Source organism: Phascolarctos cinereus, unplaced genomic scaffold (assembly GCF_003287225.1).
Source record: "Phascolarctos cinereus isolate Bilbo 61053 unplaced genomic scaffold, phaCin_HiC Scaffold_2;HRSCAF=192, whole genome shotgun sequence".
In the NCBI taxonomy this organism is placed as follows: domain Eukaryota; kingdom Metazoa; phylum Chordata; class Mammalia; order Diprotodontia; family Phascolarctidae; genus Phascolarctos; species Phascolarctos cinereus.
The window spans coordinates 143,434,492-143,456,020 of NW_027555625.1; the positions used below are offsets into that span (position 1 = coordinate 143,434,492).

The 21,529-nt window shown below is 39.3% G+C and overlaps 2 protein-coding genes across 3 annotated transcripts in view; both read right to left on the reverse strand.

Moving 5' to 3' along the window:
* Nucleotides 1-1,032: 1,032 nt before the first annotated feature.
* PRSS55 (serine protease 55) lies at nucleotides 1,033-16,689 on the reverse strand. The gene is made up of 6 exons (XM_020989486.2): nucleotides 15,455-16,689; nucleotides 10,706-10,898; nucleotides 10,414-10,546; nucleotides 7,088-7,325; nucleotides 3,166-3,308; nucleotides 1,033-2,025 (listed from the first exon to the last, which is right to left on the reverse strand). Exons 1-6 carry the CDS (start codon nucleotides 15,522-15,524, stop codon nucleotides 1,735-1,737), a joined length of 1,068 nt encoding a protein of 355 aa, XP_020845145.1. The 5' UTR covers nucleotides 15,525-16,689; the 3' UTR covers nucleotides 1,033-1,734.
* A 3,624-nt stretch (nucleotides 16,690-20,313) lies between these two features.
* The window catches only part of MSRA (methionine sulfoxide reductase A), a 521,222-nt gene continuing 520,006 nt past the window's right edge, over nucleotides 20,314-21,529 (reverse strand). For both annotated transcript variants that reach the window (XM_078149656.1, XM_020988881.2), the window contains one exon: nucleotides 20,314-21,089. In XM_078149656.1, coding sequence (XP_078005782.1) covers nucleotides 20,925-21,089 — 165 coding nt within the window. In that variant the 3' untranslated portion in view covers nucleotides 20,314-20,924. The remainder of the gene's footprint in view (nucleotides 21,090-21,529) is intronic.

Genomic DNA, 21,529 nt, shown 5'->3' on the forward strand with positions numbered 1-21,529 from the left:
CTCTGAAGGTGTATCTTCATTGGTGGATTTGCTTCTATGGATCCATGTTGCTTGTAGATCTTTAATTGTTCTTGCTAACATCTTTTACAAAACAGATCTCAATATAATTTAATGCAATCTCTTAATTTCTATTTCTCCAATAATTAGTTCATGTGGTGAAAACAAGCCGAAACTTTGGGGTTCTGGCCTTATTGACAATAGAGCTATAAGGAAAACATTTTTATAGGTGAGGAAATCAAGACAACAAATAAATGTTAGATATAGGATTTGACCCCAAATCTCTCCTGACTCTTAAGTCCATAGCTCAAGTGAAACTTCAGAGAATTTCAGTTTTTAAATACCTTTGCTATTTTTTTTCTGAATCCTATACCTGATATAGGCATTCCTAACAACAAGCTAAAGGAAGAATCTTTTTTAAAAAATCTATGAGAATCTGACTTGTACAATGAATCCTTCTGGTTGATGATTTAATGTTTACCAAAGTAGACACATAAGCTAGGGCTGAGTGATTTTCTAAATTAGCATCAACTCCACTATCATTTAACTTTCTATTATGTAACTTAGCAAACTTACATCGATATATTCAGGAAATTCAAATACAAACTGAAAAATCAAAAGCTAAATATTTTAAAATACCACAGAAGGTAGAATTCTTAAAACCTTGCAAATTTCTGACCTAAGCAGGAGGATTAAAGATGCATAGAAACTCTAATACAAAATAATACTCATGCATTAGAAAGGTGTGAAGCAAAGTGCTATGCACGTTCTAAAAGGAAAGGTTTTCATCAATAAAGTGGCATTTGAGTTTAACTTTAAGGATGGATAAGAATAGGTAAAGAGGGTGAGGGAGGATATTTTATGTAAACAAAAGAGAATGAGGACTGACACCAATCCATTAGTAATTTTTGGCTTTGCTCAGTCAAGTAGTTATGAACCCACCTGACTATACCATTATTCTATTATATCTCTCCATCTTCTTTACAAGGCTATCATGAGATATTTTACTAAATAAACGCATTGCCAGAATACAGATAAATGATGTCCATACCATTCCTCTTATCTATTGGTTTACTAATCCTGTCGAAAAATAAAATGCGGTAAGGCTGGCATGACCCACTGTCTTGTGATGATCAATTCTCCCTTTTTAAATGCTGACACACTCTCATTTTAATTATTAACTCCAGAATTTTGCCAGGAATCTCAGTCAGGCTGATTTGGCCTTTGGTTTAAATAATCCATCCTCTGGTCCCTTTTTGAAAATCAGAAAACTGCTTACATTTACTGTTCTCTTGTACTTCATAATTTCTCAAATCACTGAGAGCAGTTCTGTGAGACCATTCACAAGTTTGTTTCCTTTTTCCCCAGGATCTTGGGAGATTGTCTAAGCCTGGTGACCTGAACTCATTGAGGAAAGTTAGGTGTTCCCTTATTACACCTCCTCAGTTAATCAATCTCTTTATTTTTTACTAAAAATGAAACTGAGGCCCCAGGAGACTGAGTTGATAGTTAAAATGGTAGATCCAAGGTTAGGATCCTGGTGCTTTTATTCCCAAGTGAGTTCTTTCCCCACTGTACCATGGTGCTGGGGGTAGAGGTAGGGGTGGAGAGGTTTACCAGCAGACCAAAGAGCCTAAGCCTCTTCCATTTCTAGTCTCCAAAATTGTCCCAGTTCTTCAGTGATTTCACAGGATCACCATGACCTCCAATCAGCACACTTGGTCTAGAGGCACTGAATTATGTTATTGTAAAGAGAAAAAAGATCTTTTGGAGGAGAAGAGATGAAAAATACGATGTCAAAATTAAACATGGTGGGGGAACAAAAAAATATTCAGAAGATGACACGACGTAGGGATGGCCCACCTCACGGGTCTTTAGCACAATCCAAAACAAGTAATTGGAGACTGCTGTATATACACCAGGTTTCCCTTTTCGACCACAGCCTTCTCCCCAGCTGACAATGCCTATTTGGTACCATACTTTCTCATTATTCTTGCTGTTGCAAACCAAAGGTCCCCCACTGTCACCCTAAAGGAGAGAAAGAAAAATATTATTCTCTTCCAAACCACATCCTAGTTGGATCAAAAGAATTAGAAACCGTATTCTTCCATTTCCTGTCTGTATGACCTTGGGCAAGTTACTTAACTTTTATGAGCCTTCATTTCTTCATATGGAAAATGTGTCAAGGTCTGTCCATTTTACCTCCATATCATCTCTTACATATGTCCCTATCACCCTCCTGATGCTGCAGACCATCATCATCTCACACCTGTACTACTGAACTAGCCTGCTGGTTGGTTGGTTTGCTACAAGTTTATCTCCACTCCAATCCATCCTACATTCAGCTTTCACAGTGATTTTTCTAAAGTTCAGATCTCACCTTCCTCCCCCAATAAATTCTAGTGGCTCCCTATCACCTCTAGAATTAAATATAAAATCCTCTGTTTGGAATTCAAACCCCTTCAAAACCTTGTCCATTCCTACGTTTCCAGTCTTCTTATACCTTTCCTTGCTCATGTTCCCTGTAACTGACCTTTTTGATGTTATTGAACAGGATATCCCATCTCCTGACTGCAACTTCACTGTCTGACCTCTATGCCTGTCTGTCCTCATCCCTACCTCCTGGCTTCCTTCAAGTCCCAGATAAAAATCTTACCTTCTACAGGAAGTCTTTCCTGATTCTCCTTAATTCTAGTACCTTCTCTCTGTTGAATATTTCCAGTATATCCCGCACACATCTTGTGTGTACATACTTGTTTGCATGCTGCCTCCTCCATTAAAATGTGAGTTCCTTGAGAGCAGGTACTGTCTTTTACTTTTCTTTGCATCCTCAGTGCAAGGTACAATGCCTGGCACATAGTAGGTACTTAATAAATGATGGATTGGTCTATCATCTAAAGCATGGTAGCTAGGTAGGGGAACTTAACCCGTTGAAGGAACCCAAAGAAAACACCTCTCGGACTTGCATAGAATAAAACCATTTTAGATCAGATAATGTTACAACAAGGCATAGCTTCACTATCTTCTCATGCTAGGTGTTAATAGAAATACCAAGAAGGAAGAAGTAGCCTACACTGAAATGACTGCTACTCAAAGGTGGCCCAATAGCCCTGGCCCAGCCAGGGGAGTTGGGTTGACCTTGAATCTAATGAAAAGAGTCCTGATTACCGGGCAGGAATCTCTTTTTCCTTCAGGATCCCAGGCACAGATCATGTTGTCAGTTAATAGGTAAACTTTCTTATAGCATTCTTCCTGTTTTAAGAGCTCAAGATGGACTTTTTGCAGTGGGATAGACATTTGCTTCACAGGTCCTAACCAAAAGGAAAGACAGATCAAGAGAGAAGGGGGAACCAGCAGTAAAGAACTGTTCTTTCATAGAATTTAAATACCCCCAGACTACAGAGATCTGATCATCATTAATATCCCTCCCTTTCTACTCAAGACAGGATACAGGACATATCTTCTCTCTCTCTCAATATCTCTCTCCCTCTCTCTCTCTCTCTCTCTCTCTCTCTCTCTCTCTCTCTCTCTCTCTCTCTCTCTTTCTCTCTCTCTCTCTCTCAATTTTGGCTAGGAGTAGAAGTCTTCTGAGAAGAAAAAACAAGACCCACTAGTTCTCCCAAACCCATCATCCAATCAGGAACTGAAACTCAACTGGTGTCTAGCTTGACCCTATTCTTCATCCCAATGCTTTTACTGCATTGCCATCATTATTATCATTGCCATGAGACATCGTGAGTGCCCCCTTTGTGAAGGTGCTGGTAGCACAAAGAGTTATAAGACAACTCTGTACAAGAAAGAACTAGGATACTACCCTCCTGGCCACCCATCAAGAATCCTCCTTTCTTTCTTGGAAGTTTGATGGTACAGTGGATTGAGTGTGCCCTAGAAGTTAGAAAGACCTGAGTTCAAATCAAGCCTCAGACATTTTCTAGCTGTGTGACCCAGAGCTAGTCATTTTATCTTCTTTCTGATTCAGTTTCCTCAACAGCAAAATGAAAATCATAATATCCTCTAATTCTCAGGGTTGTGAGAACTCAGATGACTAAGACAACTAAGATAACATCTGTAGAGTGCTTTATAACCCTTCTTTAAGAGGAAAAAGCAGACACAAGATTTCAGCCCTTTGGATCCTGTCCATTTCCCAGGTAGGCCATTAGTCTGGGTTATTTAAGTCCCTCACAGAATACTTCTTGAATTCCCACAAACCCACTTTAAAATCCATTGGCGGACATAGATAGAATGAACAACAGCTTTTGGTCGAGACGACTTTCACATTTGCTCGAAAGTATATTTATTGTTTTGGTTCATTTTCCTCCTCTGCTGTCCAGCAGGAGCAGGATCTCTACATGAGGTTAATGAAATGTTGAAGGTATTTTTTTTTTTACTGTGAGGCAATTGGGGTTAAGTGACTTGCCCAGAGTCACACAGCTAGTGAGTGTTATGTGTCTGAAGCTGGATTTGAACTCAGGTCCTCCTGACTCCAGGGCCAGTGCTCTATGCACTATGCCACCTAGCTGCCCGAGGTTAATGAAATGTTGAATATGTTTATTCTGCTCCCTCACACATGTACATGTGTGAACGATAACTGAATAAGGTAATAATAACTAAGGTAAACTTTATACCACCTTGGGAGATTAAACCCATCCCAACAGGGCTTCATTTACTCAAAACCTTTTGACCTTAAGGACTTTCTTGAGGCAGTTAGGTGGTGCATTGGATAGTAAGGAGGGCTTGGAGTCAGGAAGACATGAGGTCAAATCCAATCTCAGATGCTTCCTAATTGTGTAACCTTGGACAGGTCACTTAACCTTTGTCCGCCTCCGTTTCATCAACTATAAGATGGGGATAATAATAGCATCTATCTCCCCATGGCTATGTTGTAAGGATCAAATGAAATAATATTTGTTGAGAGAGAAGAAGGGAAAGAATTTGTAACTCAAAGTTTTAAAAACAAATGTTAAAAATTGTTTTTACATGTAACTGGGGAAAAATAAAATATAGACTAAAAGCTAAAAAAATAAAAATAAAGGAAGCAACGTAAAGAAAGAAATAATATTTGTAAAGCACTTAGAACAGACCCTGGCACATAATAGGTGCTATGTAAATGCTTATTTGAATAATAAGTTATTAATAATTACTAATTAAACTATTAATTAGCAACAAGAACAAATTATAGCCCTTTGAGTCTGAGTTTGACCTTTGCTAGCAATCCAGACACTTATAAAGTAGTCTGGCAAAAAAACTGAATGCGTTAAAGTTTGTAAGGAACCTAGCAAACCTTATGGATACCTGTCAGTTATTGAGACAGGCAGACTGGCAGGGGAGAGTGGGTCTAACCTTGGGGTCAGGAAGATCTGGGTTCTGTTCCTGCCTCTGACGTACCAGCTGTGTGATAATGGGCAAGTACCGAGCTTGTTCCCCAGAACAACTAAGATTACAAATTACAGAAGGATGCCAATCTGCTTCAGTGGAGGAAGCATCCTCACCAGGGAGTTCCCCCACCCCCACTTAAGATGAATGAGATAGAGAATGCATTCGACTTACCCTACATCAATTATTCAGATGTTTATCCAGCACCTACTGTGTGCAAGGCACAGGGGCTACAAAGATGAAAACTGATGCATAGTCAGTCTCTGGTTTCCAGGAGCTTATAACCAATCTACTAGGGCTAACATGACAGAAATAGGTACCATACAAAGTAGAATGAGATCAATACAAAAGAGAGACCCAAAGTGCTCTAAGAAAATTTGAGGTGGAAAAAAAGACTTCCCCCAGAGGGAAATCAGAGTAAGCAAGCGTGTTGAAGAAAGTGATGACTGAACTGGGTCTTGAAGCAAGAGGAGGTTGGTTTTCAACAGCTAACAATCAATGAACATTTATTAGGCACTTTCTGTGTGCCTGGCACTGTGCTAAGAGCTGGTAATACAAAGCAAAGGCAAAACCAAGCCCCTGCCTTCAAGAAGTTTACATTCTAATGATAAGGGAATGTGTCCTGGGCATCAGAAACTAATTGCACAAATGCCTAGGTGTGGGATTGTAGAATGTGATGTTGGGGAACAGTTAGTGGCCCATTTTGAAGGAAAGAACTGTGCATTAGACAGACAGACAGACAGATAGATAGATAGATAGATAGATAGATAGATAGATAGATAGATAGATGATAGGATAGATTGATTCATTGATTGATACAGACAAGGAAACTTAATAGGTGTATTGGAGCCAGATTGTGGAGGTTCAGTATCAAGAGTTTGCACTGTATCTTTTTGTGTGTGTGTGTATGTGAGGCAGTTGGGGTAAAATGACTTGCCCAGAGTGTCACAGCTAGTGAGTGTTATGTGTCTGAGGCCAGACTTGAACTCAGGTCCTCCAGGGCTGGCGTTCTATCCACTATGCCATCTAGCTGCCCCAAAATTATGCTGCTTGTCTTTGTTTTTTGGTAAGGCGATCAGGGTTAAGTGACTTGCCCAGGGTCACACAGCTAGTAAGTGTCAAGTGTCTGAAGCTGGATTTGAACTCAGGTCCTCCTGACTCCAGGGCCAGTGCTCTATCCACTGTGCCACCAGCTGCCCCAAATTTGCACTGTATATCTAAGTCATTGGGTAGCTACTGAACTTGATTTCATAAAATCACAGAATTGAGGCATGGGCAGGGAGCTTCAGAGACCATCCAATTCAAACTATGCCTTTATTTTTTAATAAGGTCCTTTCCAGCTGCAACTTTCCATTATTCTATTATACTGCTATAATCCTGGCTAGAGAGAAGAATCCTGGAAGGTGTCCACAGGGGCCTGCCTTCTTTTCACATTAAGTGAGGTAGTGCATGATGCAAGCGGGGCAGAAAGCCTGCCTTTCTGATCCAAAACTAAGAGTAGGGCTACCATATAAACCAAGCATCCTTTTTCTAGGATAAGTAGATCTCCAAGGGTTTTTTATTCTGTCTACAGCATACACACACACACACACACACACACATACACACACATAAATATGTGCACATACATACATACATACATACATATATATGTATATATTTGCCACATACAGCACCAGAGGTGAGAGATGCCAGTCACTCTGGAAAAGTCACTCACTTGTGAGTCCCCATCCGGATACCCAGCATTCTTTCACATCTTTTATGGTTTTCGTCAGACAGATGGGTATTTTCTGTATGTTAAATTCTATAGGAGAATCAAGTAACATCAAAGCAATGTCATGGTCCATGAACATTTCATTGAAGTTAGGATGAAGAATGAGCTTTGACACATTTCTCTTCTCCACTCTCTCGCTGTCAAATTCCTCCAGTGTCACTGCATTTCCAAATAGGACGGGCTTGGTTGGAAACCAAAAAGATGAGAAAAAATGGGAAATTGCAAATAGGAAGAGAATTTAGCTAAACCCAAGGCAGCTAAGTGATGCCAGGGATAGAGTGACTAGTGACCAGGGATAGTGGACTAGTATGAAGACTGCCAAGTGGAAGAGACTGGAACCTTTTCCAGAGTCTCTAAAGCAAGGAGGCAAATCTGATCTCATGGATATCATGGGTGGGATATGGCTCGGGATGGGGGTGCCTGATTCAGCGTACATTCAATGTCTCTCTACATAGCATGAGTGACGCTTTGCTAGACAGCAGAGCTGATGATTAGGCATTCTCCTTTGTTAACTTTGTCGCCCAGCATCTCTTTGCACGGTAAACTACCTGCATACCCAAGTGCTACTCCAGAATTACCGTTGTGACCAGTCATTCCCCTGCTTTGGTTTCTTTTGCAGTTCCTCTAATAGACTATTTTGCCTCTAGGATAAAATACAAACTCCTCTAGGTTTCAAGGCCCTTAATTATCTTGCCCCAGGCCTCTATCTACCTCAGTTTCCTCAAATACAAAATGGGGGTAATAATGACACCTACTTCCAGGACTGTTGTGAGGATCAAATGAGATAACATTTGTGCAGCACTTAGCACAGTGCCTGACGCTCAGTGGGTGTTTAATAAATGACCCATTTTCTTCTCCCTCCAAACCCCCCTCCCCATTCCACATTACTTTCACTCTCCTACACTCTGAGTTCCCGCCAAACTGGCCTTCTTGGTATTTCCCACCCAAAACATTCCCTGTCTCCACTGTTTCCCTATCTTTGTGCTCAGGTGGTCTCCTATGCCTGGAATATATGCTCTCTCCTTATCTCTTCACTTCAAAGTGCAGCTTACGTACCACCTCTCACATGAAGCCTACCTGGGGTTCCTCCATTTGCTAATGCTTCCCCCATTTACTTTGTATGTGCTTTGTGTACATGTTGTATTCATTTCTCTGTGTACATATAGCTCTTTCCTTCCTCTCTTCCCAGAAGTAAGCTCCTTCTTAGGCCAAGGACAGCCTTACTTTTATCTTTGGGTCCCTGGCATTTAGCACGTAATACATGTTTATTTGTTGGTGCATACTAAACACTTGTCAATTTAAAAAAAAAGATCACTGGTAACTCTGAGGAGAGTAGTTTGTTTTCTCAACAGTTTCTGTGAAAGGAGTTATTATTATTAAACATGGCTAATAGGAGAATTTACTTTGCTTGACTATTCATGTTTGTAACAGGTTTCGTTTTTTTCTTCCTTTCTCAATGGAGGGGAGGCAGTAGGAGGAGGGAGAGAATTCAAAGCTGAAAAGAAAATAAAATAGTATTTTTAAAAGCAGTTTCTGTTGAAATATAAGATCAGAATCCAAGTGAACTGTCAACTGAGTGAGAAGAAATGAAGTGGAGGCAATGAATGTGGATAGCTTTTTCCCTAGGATTTTGGTTGTGAAAGAGAAAATGAGATCTTGTATGATAGGTTCAGTCATGAATTTGGTTTTGTTTTTTTTTTTTAAGAATGGGGAAGACCTAAGCATGTTTGTAAGCAGATGGAAGAAAGTAGCAGATGGGAGAGAGAGAGAGAGAGAGAGAGAGAGAGAGAGAGAGAGAGAGAAGAGAGAGAGAGAGAGAGAGAGAGAGAGAGAAAGAGATGTGGAGGGGAAAGAGAGACAGAAACAGAGGCAAAGAGATGTAGGGGGAGAGTGAGAAAGCAAGAGAGACAGAGAGAGAGAGATGGAAGGGGAGAGAGATATGGAAGGGGAGACAGAGAAAGAGAGAGAGAGAGAGACAGAGAGAGACAGAGACAGAAAGAGACAGAGACAGAGAGAGATTAAGGGAGAAACAGAGATACACACGCAGAGACGTGGAGGGGGAGAGAGGGACAGAGAGAAGCAGAGAGATGTAGGGGGTGAGAGAGAAAGAAAGGGAGACAGAGAGACAGACAGAGAGAAACAGAGACAGAGACAGAGAAAGATTGAGGGAGAAACAGAGACACACACACAGAGATGTGGAGGGGGAGAGAGGGACAGAGACAGAAGCAGAGAGATGTAGGGGGAGAGAAAGAAAAGAGAGACAGAAAGAGATATGTAAGGGGAGAGAGAGAGACAGAGACAGAGAGAGAAGAAGAATGATTGATTATAGATACGTATTATTGATTATAGAGGAAATCTGGCAGTGGAGAGAAATGGGAAAGGGGCCAAGGGTACATGCAGAAGGATTGGCCTTGGCAAGGGCCAAGAAGACCAGAGAAGTCACCTCTTCCTCAGGGACTAGAGTAATAAAAGAAAGAGTGTGTCAGGGAAGATGATGTCAAGGGGTTCTGAGCTACAGAGAAGGGAAGAAGAAGAATCTCAATTAACCCATTGGAAGTCTAGTTACAATAGTTTGAATTAATGCCTAATGAAAACACTTGACAAATCTCGAAGAGGGAGAATGATGTCGTCAAAAGAGTGCTAGAATACTAAGAGATTTGAGTGAGATCTACGTCTGCCTCTGAGTAGCTGTATGGCCTCAGGTAAATGACTTAACCTTTCTAGGTCTACTTTTTCATAAGTAAAATGATGAAGTTTGAAGAGGTGATGTCTAAGGTCCTTTGGAGTAGTTAGGTGGCATAGTGGATTGCATACTATTAGCATCAGGAAGACCTGAGTTCAAATCCAGCCTCAGACACTTACTAGTTGTGTGACCCTGGGCAAGTCACCTAACCATTGTCTGCCTCAGCTTCCCCAAATGTAAAATGGGGATAATAATAGTATCTACCTCCTAGAGTTGTTGTGAGGGTCCAATGAGATAATAAATGTAAAGTGCTTAGTACAGTATTTATATAGTAAACGCTATATAAATGGTGGTTGTTATTTTAACACTAAGATTCTATAGTTATATAATGTAACTTGAGGGCATTTTCTGTGCTTATATATATAGGAACCCAATAAAGAAAGCCTAGCAAGGAAAAAAGGAGTTATCTTCAGGGATTGTCAGAAGCCACTTAAATTAAAGCAGCTGGCTCCAATTTCATTCCCATGCTTTGTTTCAGGGCTGCCCCCCTGTCTCAGTTATAATAAACATTAAAAGCACAGATTACCTTCTTCTGCTTCACTCTGCAGGGTAGAACCAACATCAATGGATGTCCATTGTAAAGAAACCTATTTAGACTTGATGAAAAGATGTGCCTAACAAAGTGGAAGGGGCTGCCTTGCCCTAGGAAGTCTTCTAGTCAATGCTAAATGACCCCTTATTGGGCCTGTCATAGAGGGGATTTTTGTTCAGGAATGGGTAGGAACAGAGGCCTCTGAGATTCCTCCCACAGCTGAGATTCTGTCATTCTGTAAAGAAAGAAAGAAAAAAAAAAACAAATTCATTTTCTCAACACTTACTTGTCATCTATGAAGCAGTGGGAAGCAGTTAAAATCCACAACTTATCCAGTATCGATCCTCCACATAAAAATGTGTTATTGAAATAGATGCCCACTTGCCAAGGAACTTCAAAACAGGTAGCATCAACTCCCCCTAGGATTGGGGCAGCTTCAGTTTTCAAGATTGAGGGTGTATGGACTTGACCACAGGCAACTATCACAAGAAGAGAGGGAAGAAAAATGGTATTCTTTGTATAGGTTTGCATGTACCTTGGAAAGCAAAACTCCCATCTTCTTTCAAACCTGGTAAAGTGCTTATGCTACAGTGGAAAGGGTGCTGCTCTAGTTGTTGAGGTGAGCTTTGCACCCATCCCAGCTCTGCTACTTACTGCCTGCGTGTCTTTGGACAAATCCGTTTTCCTTCTCTTAAGAAGAGAGGGCAAGGACTGCCTTTGGACTTTTTTTGTATCCCCAGGGATTATTTCCATATATATATGGTATATATAAGGCATTTAATAATTGCTTATTGAGTGACTGACTGGATATCAGTTTCCTCATGAATAAAAGGAGGGATTTGAACTCAACCATGAAGATGCCTTCTATCACTCACAGAATCGCTCACATTCTGTGAGTCTTAGAGATTCTAGCAAGGACAATAGTTGGCCAGAGGCTCTCTTTGTCTCCTGAACCTGTTTCTTCTTTGGTCAGGGATTTGGTTTCTTTTTCTTTCTTTTTAAAAAAAATTATTTTTAATTTATGGAATACAACAAGCATTTCCATAACACAGCACAATAAAAAAGACGATTGTACATGAAGCTGCAATCTATTATGCACAACTTGCTATTCCTTTCAAATATACAACATTCTCATGTAAATTTTTTTCTTTTTTTCCTTCCTTTTCTCCCCCCACCCTAGAGATGGCTACCATTAGACACAAATGTGTGTGTGTGTGTGTATAAATTTATTCTATACATACTTCTATTTATCAGTTCTTTCTCTGGATGCAAATAACATCTTTCTTTGTCCTTTATACTTAATTTGGATATTTATAATAGACAAAATAACTTTTTTGCTCAAAGTCATTCTTAAAACAATAATGCTATTACTGTTTACGATGTTCTCTTGGTTCTGCTCACTTCATTCTTCATTATTTTGTGGAAGTCTTTCCACGTTTTTCTAAAACCATTGAGTTCATCATTTCTTACACTACAGTAGCATTCCATCACAATCATATACCACAACTTGTTCAGCCATTCCTCAATTGATGGGCATCCCTGCAATTTCTAGTTCTTTGCCACCACAAAGAGAGATGCTTTAAACATTTTAATTCACATAGGTTTTTTTCCTTTTCCCCTAATCTTCTTTGGAAATAGACTAGGGGTGGAGAACTTGTGGCCTTAAGGCCATATGTGGCCTTCTAGGTCCCGAAGGGCAGCTTTTCGACTGAATCCAAATTTATTCTGAAAGGAGTTAAGAAGAGAGTGAGAGGAGAGAAAGTGGACATACCTATTGTAGAGGGCCTTTTCAAGGAATTTAGTTACAAAGGACAGAAGAGATATAGGATGATGGGGTGGAGGGACTGTCAGGTTTTTTTTTTCAGGATAGGGGAGACATGGACATGTTTGTAGGTAGCAGAGAATGAGTAAGTAGAGAGGGAAAGATTGGAAGTGAGTAAAAGAGTGGAGATGACAGTTTGGGGAGGGATGAAAAGGTTTGGAAGAGCTGCGGTGGAAAATGGGATAGGGAGTTGATAAGTGAGTACAACAGGATTGCCCAGCAGCAGTGAGGGCCCAGTTAGCATGGTAGTGTGATTTTCTCCTCCTTTGTTCAGCAACGCGTTTGTAGGAGCACAGGTGACAAATGGTGGGAGCGATTCAAGGCTGAGCCTTGGCTGGGTGATATGGAAATGGGGCTAGAGATTCAAGAGAGGAAAGTGTAGAGTTGAATTGGTTCACTAAGGATTCTGGGGAGAAGAGGAGAGAGTGGCCCATGAAGGGGAGAAGGCCTGAGAGAGAATTGAGGAGTCAAGGTATTGGAAGTCACAGTGCAGATGAAGAGTAGGGTTATGTAAGGAAAGGCAGAGAGAGGGGTGAAAAGCCAGTAGAATATGGTCAGATAAGGGGATTTCAGAATTCTTGAACCCCCTCTTATGTAAATGTAAAGAGTTAACAAATGACTAGTGCCCAAGAATAAGGTCATGGTCCCCCAAGTTGACCTTAGAATGTATTTTTCTATAAAACTAGCACCATAAATGATGTTAGATATAGTTAGAATAATGGTTATTTATTTTTATTCTTAAATTTTCTTTATCATCAACTTAACAATCATAAACGCATACAAACATTTCAACATGCAAAGTACAAAAAAGAGGATTGTACATGAAACCATGAACTTGTTATATACAATTTGTTTTCAAAGTGTATATTAAACTTAACAAGATAGTAATAAAATTATCCTGCAGAAATGCAAGTTAAAACAACACCAAAAGAGATATAAGAAATCTCAAAAAATAATTGAAGAAACATATTAAAGGCACTAAAGGAAGACTGGACAGCTAGATGGTACCGTGGATGGAGTGATGGACCTGGAGTCAGGAAGACTCATCTTCCTGAGTTCAAATCTGGCCTCAGACTAGCTGTGTGACCCTGGGTAAGTCACTTAACCCAGTTTGCCTCAGTTTCCTCATCTGTAAAATGAACTGGAGAAGGAAATTTCAAACCACTCCCACCCCAAATGGGGTCATGAAGAATTGAAGAAAGGAATATTACAATTAGGTGCCTTTCTTTTCCTCCACCAAAAAAAAAAAAGAGAGGGTGGCATTTGACATAGAAAATCTATAAGAAATGGATATGAATATTTAAAGGAAATGATTTCTTTTTTTAAATGATCATTTATTAATGGAAAAATGTTTAAAGGAAAGGAACAGAATATCCAGTTGATATACAAATAACAAATAATGACTTTAAATTATTCAACCTGCCTAATCATGTCAAAAATAAAATTAAAAGAACTCTGAGGTATTATCTCTCTCTCACCCAATTGAAAAAGCAAAAATGAAAAAAAATTACTATTGCAGTTATAGAGAGATACTTAGATATCACTGGCAGAATTGCCAATTAATGGAATCCTTATGTAAAACAGTCCTGCAGGGTTGGCACTGGCACTCAGAGTAGTACAGTAGAGAAAACACTAAATCTGGGGACAGAGGAGGCAGAAGGTGAACCAGTAATGCCTCTTCTAATAAGCTGGGAGATGTCTGGGTCTCCCCCGCTTCACTATGGTGATGAGGTAGCTAGCATAGAGTCCTGGACATGGAGTCAGGAAGCCATGAGTTCAAATCCTGCCTTAGACACTTACTAGCTATGTGACCTGGGGTAAATCAAAGTCTCTCAGCCTCATTTTCCTCATTTGTAGAATGAGGACTCATCTCTCAGAGTTGTTGGGAAAGATCAAAAAGGAAAACATACATAAAGCCTTTGGTAAAACGTGAAGCATCACACAAATTGTTTTTGTTAGGACATCTCTGATAACTTAGTGTACATACGAATATGGAAATGAAGATAATCATATACAAGGTATCCCCAAAGTCTCAATGCAGATTTAAGCTATTAAAGCTAATTAAAGCTTAAAACTGCACAAAGACTTTGAGGACACCCTGTATCTGTCTATATAAATATACATATACACATGTACACATGCATATATGTACAAATACATATATATATACACATATAATATATGCATAGCTATATAAAAGTACATCTGTAATACTTAAAATATATATGGGTATATTTGGGAAATGAAGGTGATGACATATATATATATGTATATATATATATATAAAATTAAACACACTTTAATATATCATTTTAATACATTTTTAACATATCATTAAATACACGTACTGAGAGATTTTTGTGTATGTGTAGCTAAACTTCTGTGTGTGTGTATATATATATATATATGTATATGTATGTATAGAATTGTTCATTTGTTTTTTGTCCTTTGATCTCAAAAGGGACCGATGATATCATAAGGTAATATTTTGACTTGTACATGAATTGGATTTAAGTGAGGCAAAGCTGTGCAAATATATACATATACACATATAAATATATCTCCAAACAATCAGTAACAAATACCTCTTTTTTTTGCCTTTTGGTGAGGCAATCGGGGTTAAGTGACTTGCCCAGAGTCACACAGCTAGTAAGTGTCATGTGTCTGAGGCTGTATTTGAACTCAGGTCCTCCTGACTCCAAGGCTGGAGCTTATCCACTGTGCCACCTAGCTGCCCCAACAAACACTTATTAAGTTCCTAATAAGTGCCAGGTGCTAGGCTAAATGTTGGGGACACAAAAAGAGGCAAAAGGCAGCCATGCCGTAGCGTGGCATAGTGGATAGACAGCTGATTTTGGAGACGGGAAGACCAGAGTTTAAGTTTTGTCTCTGACACATAGTGGTTGTTTGACCCTAGAAAAGTCACTTACCCTCTCAATACATCAAGCACCTAACAATACAAATCACAGAGTGGGTGCTGATCTGCATTGCTAAAGGGAGTTCCTTATACTAATGAAATAGATTACAAGTTCAGTTAAGAACATATATGTATATAGAATTTGTCTACATACACATCCATATAGATATATTCATCTGAAACCTACTGAGGTGTGAGCATGAAGCAATGAGACTGATTTTCCCTCGGGAGTTACAGAATTACTGCATAGTCACAAGGCACATAAACACATACCCATCTATGTACATAGTACTTACTATGCCGATCTTTACGTCCTAAGGTCTTTTCCAGCAATGGAAAGTAAAAAAACATTGGCAACAACAACATGGCGGTTCAGTTTCGCAGTCTTCTCATTTCCTTGAACGTTTAGCAGAATCTGGTGGAGTTGTGGATGTCCGGAAAGCCAAATGTGGTAACCTTGCAGGCATTTCACAAATTTGAGAGATCAGTCCTTGACCAGCCATATATGACATCACCTGCCTATTCACAACTCCTGAGGTCACAGTAGAGTCTGGTGTTTAAAGCAGGGTCCAGGAAGGTGGGTCAAATTTTTAAGAGAGGTAGTTTAGAGAGCACTGAATTTGAAAGAAGGGAGTGGGTTTGAGTTCCTCCTGTGGTGTTGCTAACTTTGTGACCTTAAGCAAATCACATAACTTTTTTTGAGACTCAGTTTCCTCACATACAAAAGGTAACGAGAATATTTTTATTACCTATCTCACAGGGCTGTTGTGAGCATTAAGTATGATAGCATATATATAAATGCTTTTCAATCAAATAAATTTTAATTTTCTATTCTGTGCCAGGCACTGTTGTCAGGGTCCTTTGTTTGAAGAGGACCAGTGACATTATGGAGTGATGTCTTGACTTGGATTTCATTGGATTGGATAAATTTAATTAATTTAATTGGATATTAATTGGATTTAAGTGAGGCAGAGTTGAACAGTGGTCAGCTTCACTCTCTCTTCCAGAGTCATCGAAGTCCCGCTGGACAAAAGTCAGATGACTGGTGATGGACTGGGATGCAGTGGATGACCTACTCTGTGCCAGGCACCGTGCTAGGAATGAATGGAACAATTCCTACTTGCAAGAAGATTACATCTTAGTGGGTGAGCACAACAAGGATTGATGTGTAAACAATAATACGTATCTATAAATTATATACAGAATATATTTGTATACAAAGAAAATTAACACAAAGTAGTTAAATACAAGATAGTTTGAGAGGAAGGGTACTAGCATTTGACAGGATCAGGGTTGAGCCATGTCTTGAAGAAGAGATTCTGAGAATGGAAGTGAGGTATGGGGGCAGGAGATGAAGTGTCCTGTGTGAAGAACAGAGAAAAATCTCTGGCTGGATTGCAGTGTATGAGGGGAAGTAATGAACAATGAGGTTGCTTGAAAGATGAGGTGGGGGCAAGGTTATCAAGGTCTTGAAAAGCTAAATAAACACTTCCCTTATCTATATCTATATATATTACCTTTCATGTGCAAATCATTTATCCATTTTGACCTTATTTTTGGTATACAGTGTGAGATAAATTATTATTTTCTATTATATTAATAACATGTTATTAATTAAGATCCAGGCTTTTGATTTCCTCACTCAGAGCCCAGACCCTTGGGGTCAGTCAGTCAGTCTCTGAGGGACATTGCTGATAGATGAGATTGCTCAAATTCTCCGGGAAAATGCTCCTTGATCTTGGGCAGGACCCCATGCAAGCAGAAGACCTTACTTCTGTTTAGAGTATAAAGAGAATCTCCTCTAGGTGAATTCCAGTCCTAAAGCACTAAGTCTATGCCCTTGTACCCCTCAACTGGAGTGTAGGGTAATGAACCAATTGGAGTTTAGGGTAACAAACCAATTGGAGTGGTCTGGATAGAGGTGAATTCCTTTGTCCAGATTGCTGGAGACAGCTAAGTCTCCTGATCAAGCCATGTTCTCAGGAAGAGCTGAAGGCTTTCCACTTACCTCCTCATTTGAAAGTCTACCCCCTCGTTAATTGTTCACCAGTGAGGGTTAATTTTAACTGTCAGGGGCACCCCCTTTTCCAAAGGTTATTTCCAAAGATTTCACCTGAAAAATCAACCCTTTTCCAAAGGTATTTAAGCATTCAGTGGTCTCCATGGTTTTGACCATCAATTTATTATCAGCTAGCCTAATTAATAAATTGACTATTAATTACCCAGAAAGTATCTCTTCGGCTTTCATTTGTCTTAAGTGTGAATTGCCTAGTTTCTAGTGCTATAAAAGAATTCTTTGATAGTTTGATTGGTATGGCACTGAATAAGTAAATTAACTTAGGTAGAATTGTCATTTTCATTATGTTGGCTTAGCATACCCATGAGCAATGAATATCTTTCCAGTTGTTTAAATCTGGATGTATTTGTGTAAAGAGTGTTTTGTAATTGTATTCATACAGTCCCTGGGTTTGTCTTGGCAGGTAAAGTTCCAAGTATTTTATGTTGTCTGCAGTTATTTTAGGTGGAATTTCTCTTTTTATTTAGTGAAAGTTTTTAAGGATATTAGAACCTTGAGCATGTTTTAAGGCAGTAGAGAAGAAACGAGTAGATGGGAAGAGACTGGGGTGGGGGGGGTGAGCAGAGTTGACTGAGGCTGCAATCTGCTAGAGAAGACTGGAGGTGATGGGATAAGGGGTTGGCCTTGGCAAGGAATAGGGCCACTTCGGTGTCAGAGACTGGGAGAAAGCAGAAGAGAGTGGGTTTGGACATGAAGGCTGGGAAAGAAGAGGGAAGGAGCTCATATTGAATAGCTTCAATTTTCTCAGTAAAATAAGAGGCTTGGGCAGCTAGGTGGTTCAGTGGATAGAGCTCTGGCTTTGCAGTCAGGAGGACCTAAGTTCAAATCCAACCTCAGACACTTGATGCTAGCTGTGTGACTCTGGGCAAGTCACTTAACCCCCTAAATGCCTCACCAAAAAGCAAAAAAAAAAAAAAGAAAGTAAGAGGCTTTGTAAATACAGGATGACTTAGATGAGCTGATACAAAGAGCTGAATCTGGAAAAAGACATATATACAATGACGACAATGTAAATAAAAAGAACAAAAACTTCAAACCAAACATTGCATAATTTTCACAGCGAAGCTTGGCCCTAAAGGAGATAGGAAGATGCAGTGATGCACTATTCTTCTTTCTTTGTAGATAAGGGTGCTATGGATACCAAACAATGCATATATTATTAGATGTGGTTGATGTGATTAGTTTTTGTTGAAAAGGTTTTTTTTCCTTCTTTTTCTTCAATTTTTTGTTATAGAGAATGGATCTTTGGATAGGGGAAGTGAGGGATTTTTGGAGGTGAAGGAGATTTGAACATAAAAAATTGCAATAAAATTTTTTATACCATCCCCCCAAATTTTTAAAAGAACAAAGCAACTACCACATTGAAGTATGCGATTCAGGACTCTGGTACTAGTTAGATTCCCTTCTCTGACTAACTGGAGGTTAAGTTAGTAATAAAACTGTTAGGGAATAGGGAGAATGCTGTGTCTGCTCACGTTTCTATATCACAGACATGTTAATGTTCAAATAAATGGCTTAGCTTATGTTGCCTTAAGGGAAACTGTACCAAGGCCAAAGATGATTTTAGATGTGGTCAACAAACTGACTTTAAAAAAAATTTATTTTATTGTTTTTTTTTAAATTTTTTTTATTACCTTTAGGGAGCAATATTTAAAGTGTGTGTGTGTGTGTGTGTGTGTGTGTGTGTTTTAAATTCTGAACTTAAATCCCAAATAAAAGGAGTTTTCCATACAATTAGTAGAACAGGGGAATAAAAAAGGTTGTACATGGAACTGTAGATCTCTATTATGTACAGTTTGCTTTTCCTTTTAAGTATATAATAAATTCAACATGTAATTTTTAAAAGTGCCCCGCTTTTCCGTGTTTCTTTCTGACCTTACTTGAATAGAGTCCTTAAGTGACAAGAATGATTTGAGTTGTTGAAACAGTAGGCAGGAGAAGGGAACCCTGAATATTCATGTAAAACAATAATGTCTATGATAGGGCATACAGGACAGACAGGGTCTCCTCACATGGAAGATTCCCATAGAACTTCCATCACTGATTTTTTAATGCTGGACTTTAGAGTCAGAAAGAACTGAATCTGAGTCCTACCTCTGACACTTCCTGGCTGTCTAACCGTGGCCTAGTTATTTAATTTTGCTGAGTCTCAGTTTCTAGACCTTTAAACAGGGAAAATATTCCTACAGCCCCTCCCTCACTGTGTTGCTGTGAGGCTCAAATAAAGTACTTGGCAAACAAAGTACTATAAGTGTCAGTTACCATTATTAATCTACATTTCTGCCTTTCACATCTAGAAATGTGATTTAAGTCTAACTAGGACACAAATTCAACCATGTAGGGAATTCCTAGCATGAGAATCCTCCCCAAAGAGGCAAACACAACTCATTTATGACTTCTTAGATAAGTCTTAGAGAACTGCCTCTGACACAGAGAGGTGAAGTCATATAGCTAGAAAGTGTAAGAAACGGGATTTGGATCCCATTCTGATTCCAACCCAACTACTCTATCTGCTACCACACTGTACTCCCATAAAATTTGCCTATGAATTAACATTCTTCCCTCCTCCATAGTCAGTGAAAACTGAAATCATGAAAGTAAGAGCTGTGGGAAGTACAACGTTAGGAAGAATTGCAAATGGAATGCAAGGTGCTATAGGCTGGCCCAGGATTATGGCCACACTAGAGTGTTTGGAGATAGCCAGGTCCTGAAGGAAATCCTTCAGCCACAACTAAATCCTTGCAATCCATCTCTCGCTAGCCTGCTGCTGAATGGCTATTTCACTAGCCAATCTCCTTGGTGCAAAGAGGGAGAGGAAGTAGTATCTCTACATCTTCATGCCTTCTGTAACTATTCCACTGAACCCCATTAGTGAAAAATTCCTATGTAAATCCTTGAGGTGTACACTATATTTTCCAAACTCTCAATCATAGTGATTTTTTCTCTTTAGGGAAAGTGATGAGAGATGTGTGATTGACTGTGTTGTTTTGCTGTTCATTTCTTTAAAGGATGCAAATTCATCTTAAAATTCGTTGAGACAATGCACTGAAACAGGTAAAAAGCAAGCTAAACATCAGGTCGGTTTTATTCAGACTATAAACTTTTATTTGATTACGCATTTGCTACCCTTTCATTGCTATAAGCAAAGCATCATAATTCATAAAGCAGACTTGGATCTTTCTATTGCCATGAGGATGCCTGTAACAGGCACTAAAAGCTCTGTTGGCTCTAGTCTTGTAGAACTACCCTTCTGTATTCAGTACAGAGAAATATTTCTGTAAACATGTCATTATGGCCACAAATGATTACAAATCTGATGGCACAGGATAAAGAAGAATGCATGTTGCCTAGGCCAGGGCAGTAGTAAAGATTTTCCCACCAGAAACACCTCCCTATCACACTCTCCCTTGCATTCCCCACTTTTCTCAGAAGATAGAAACTGCTCACATTTTAGGCTTAATCATCTTAATTAGCACCCCATACCAGAAAAGTGTAGCTCCAATAATCACATAAAGTCAGCTACCATCAGAATTCAGCGTGAGATATTCACATCATATCAGGGTGTCATTGTATTTAATTTGTTTAGAAACCCCTTACAGAGCCAGAATTTGAAAGCTATGCCTCTGGTCAATTACTCTATAGCAGTGCCATTAGCAAATGCAAGCTCAATGCCATCATATGGGCATTAACTAATTTTTAATTCCAATAGGACAGGGAACTCCTGTGCCTCCCAGACCACAGTATCCATTGGGATTCTTGCTTAGGTATTGCTGATGGTAATCTTCAGCGTAATAGAATTCTTGACCCTCTTGGATATCAGTTGTAATTGTACCGTAGCCGCTTTCTGTAAGGACCTGTTAAGAGAGAGTATTTGTTAATCATTGTCATCATCATCATTAATAGAGTTTTTACACTTAAAATACTTTACATGAATGATTTCCTTTGATTCTCATAGAAGTCTTGGGAGGCAGGCAATAAATATATTATTACCCTCATTTCACAGATCACGACCCTGAGGTTCAGGAAGGTTAAATAATTTGCTTGAGACCACAGGATTTGAATCCATGTCTTCTGATATTTACAGTCTTTAAAGTTTACAAAATAACTTTTTATGAATTATCTCATTTAACTTTTGAAATAATCCTAAGAAGCAAGATAGTACAGAGTATCAATTTTGGAATTAGAGGATCTGGGTCTGAATCCTGGCAATGCTGCTGCCTGTTACCTGGTAAGTATCTTGACCTTTCTGGGTCTCAGTTTTCCCATCTGTCAAATGAAGGGATTGGACTGGATG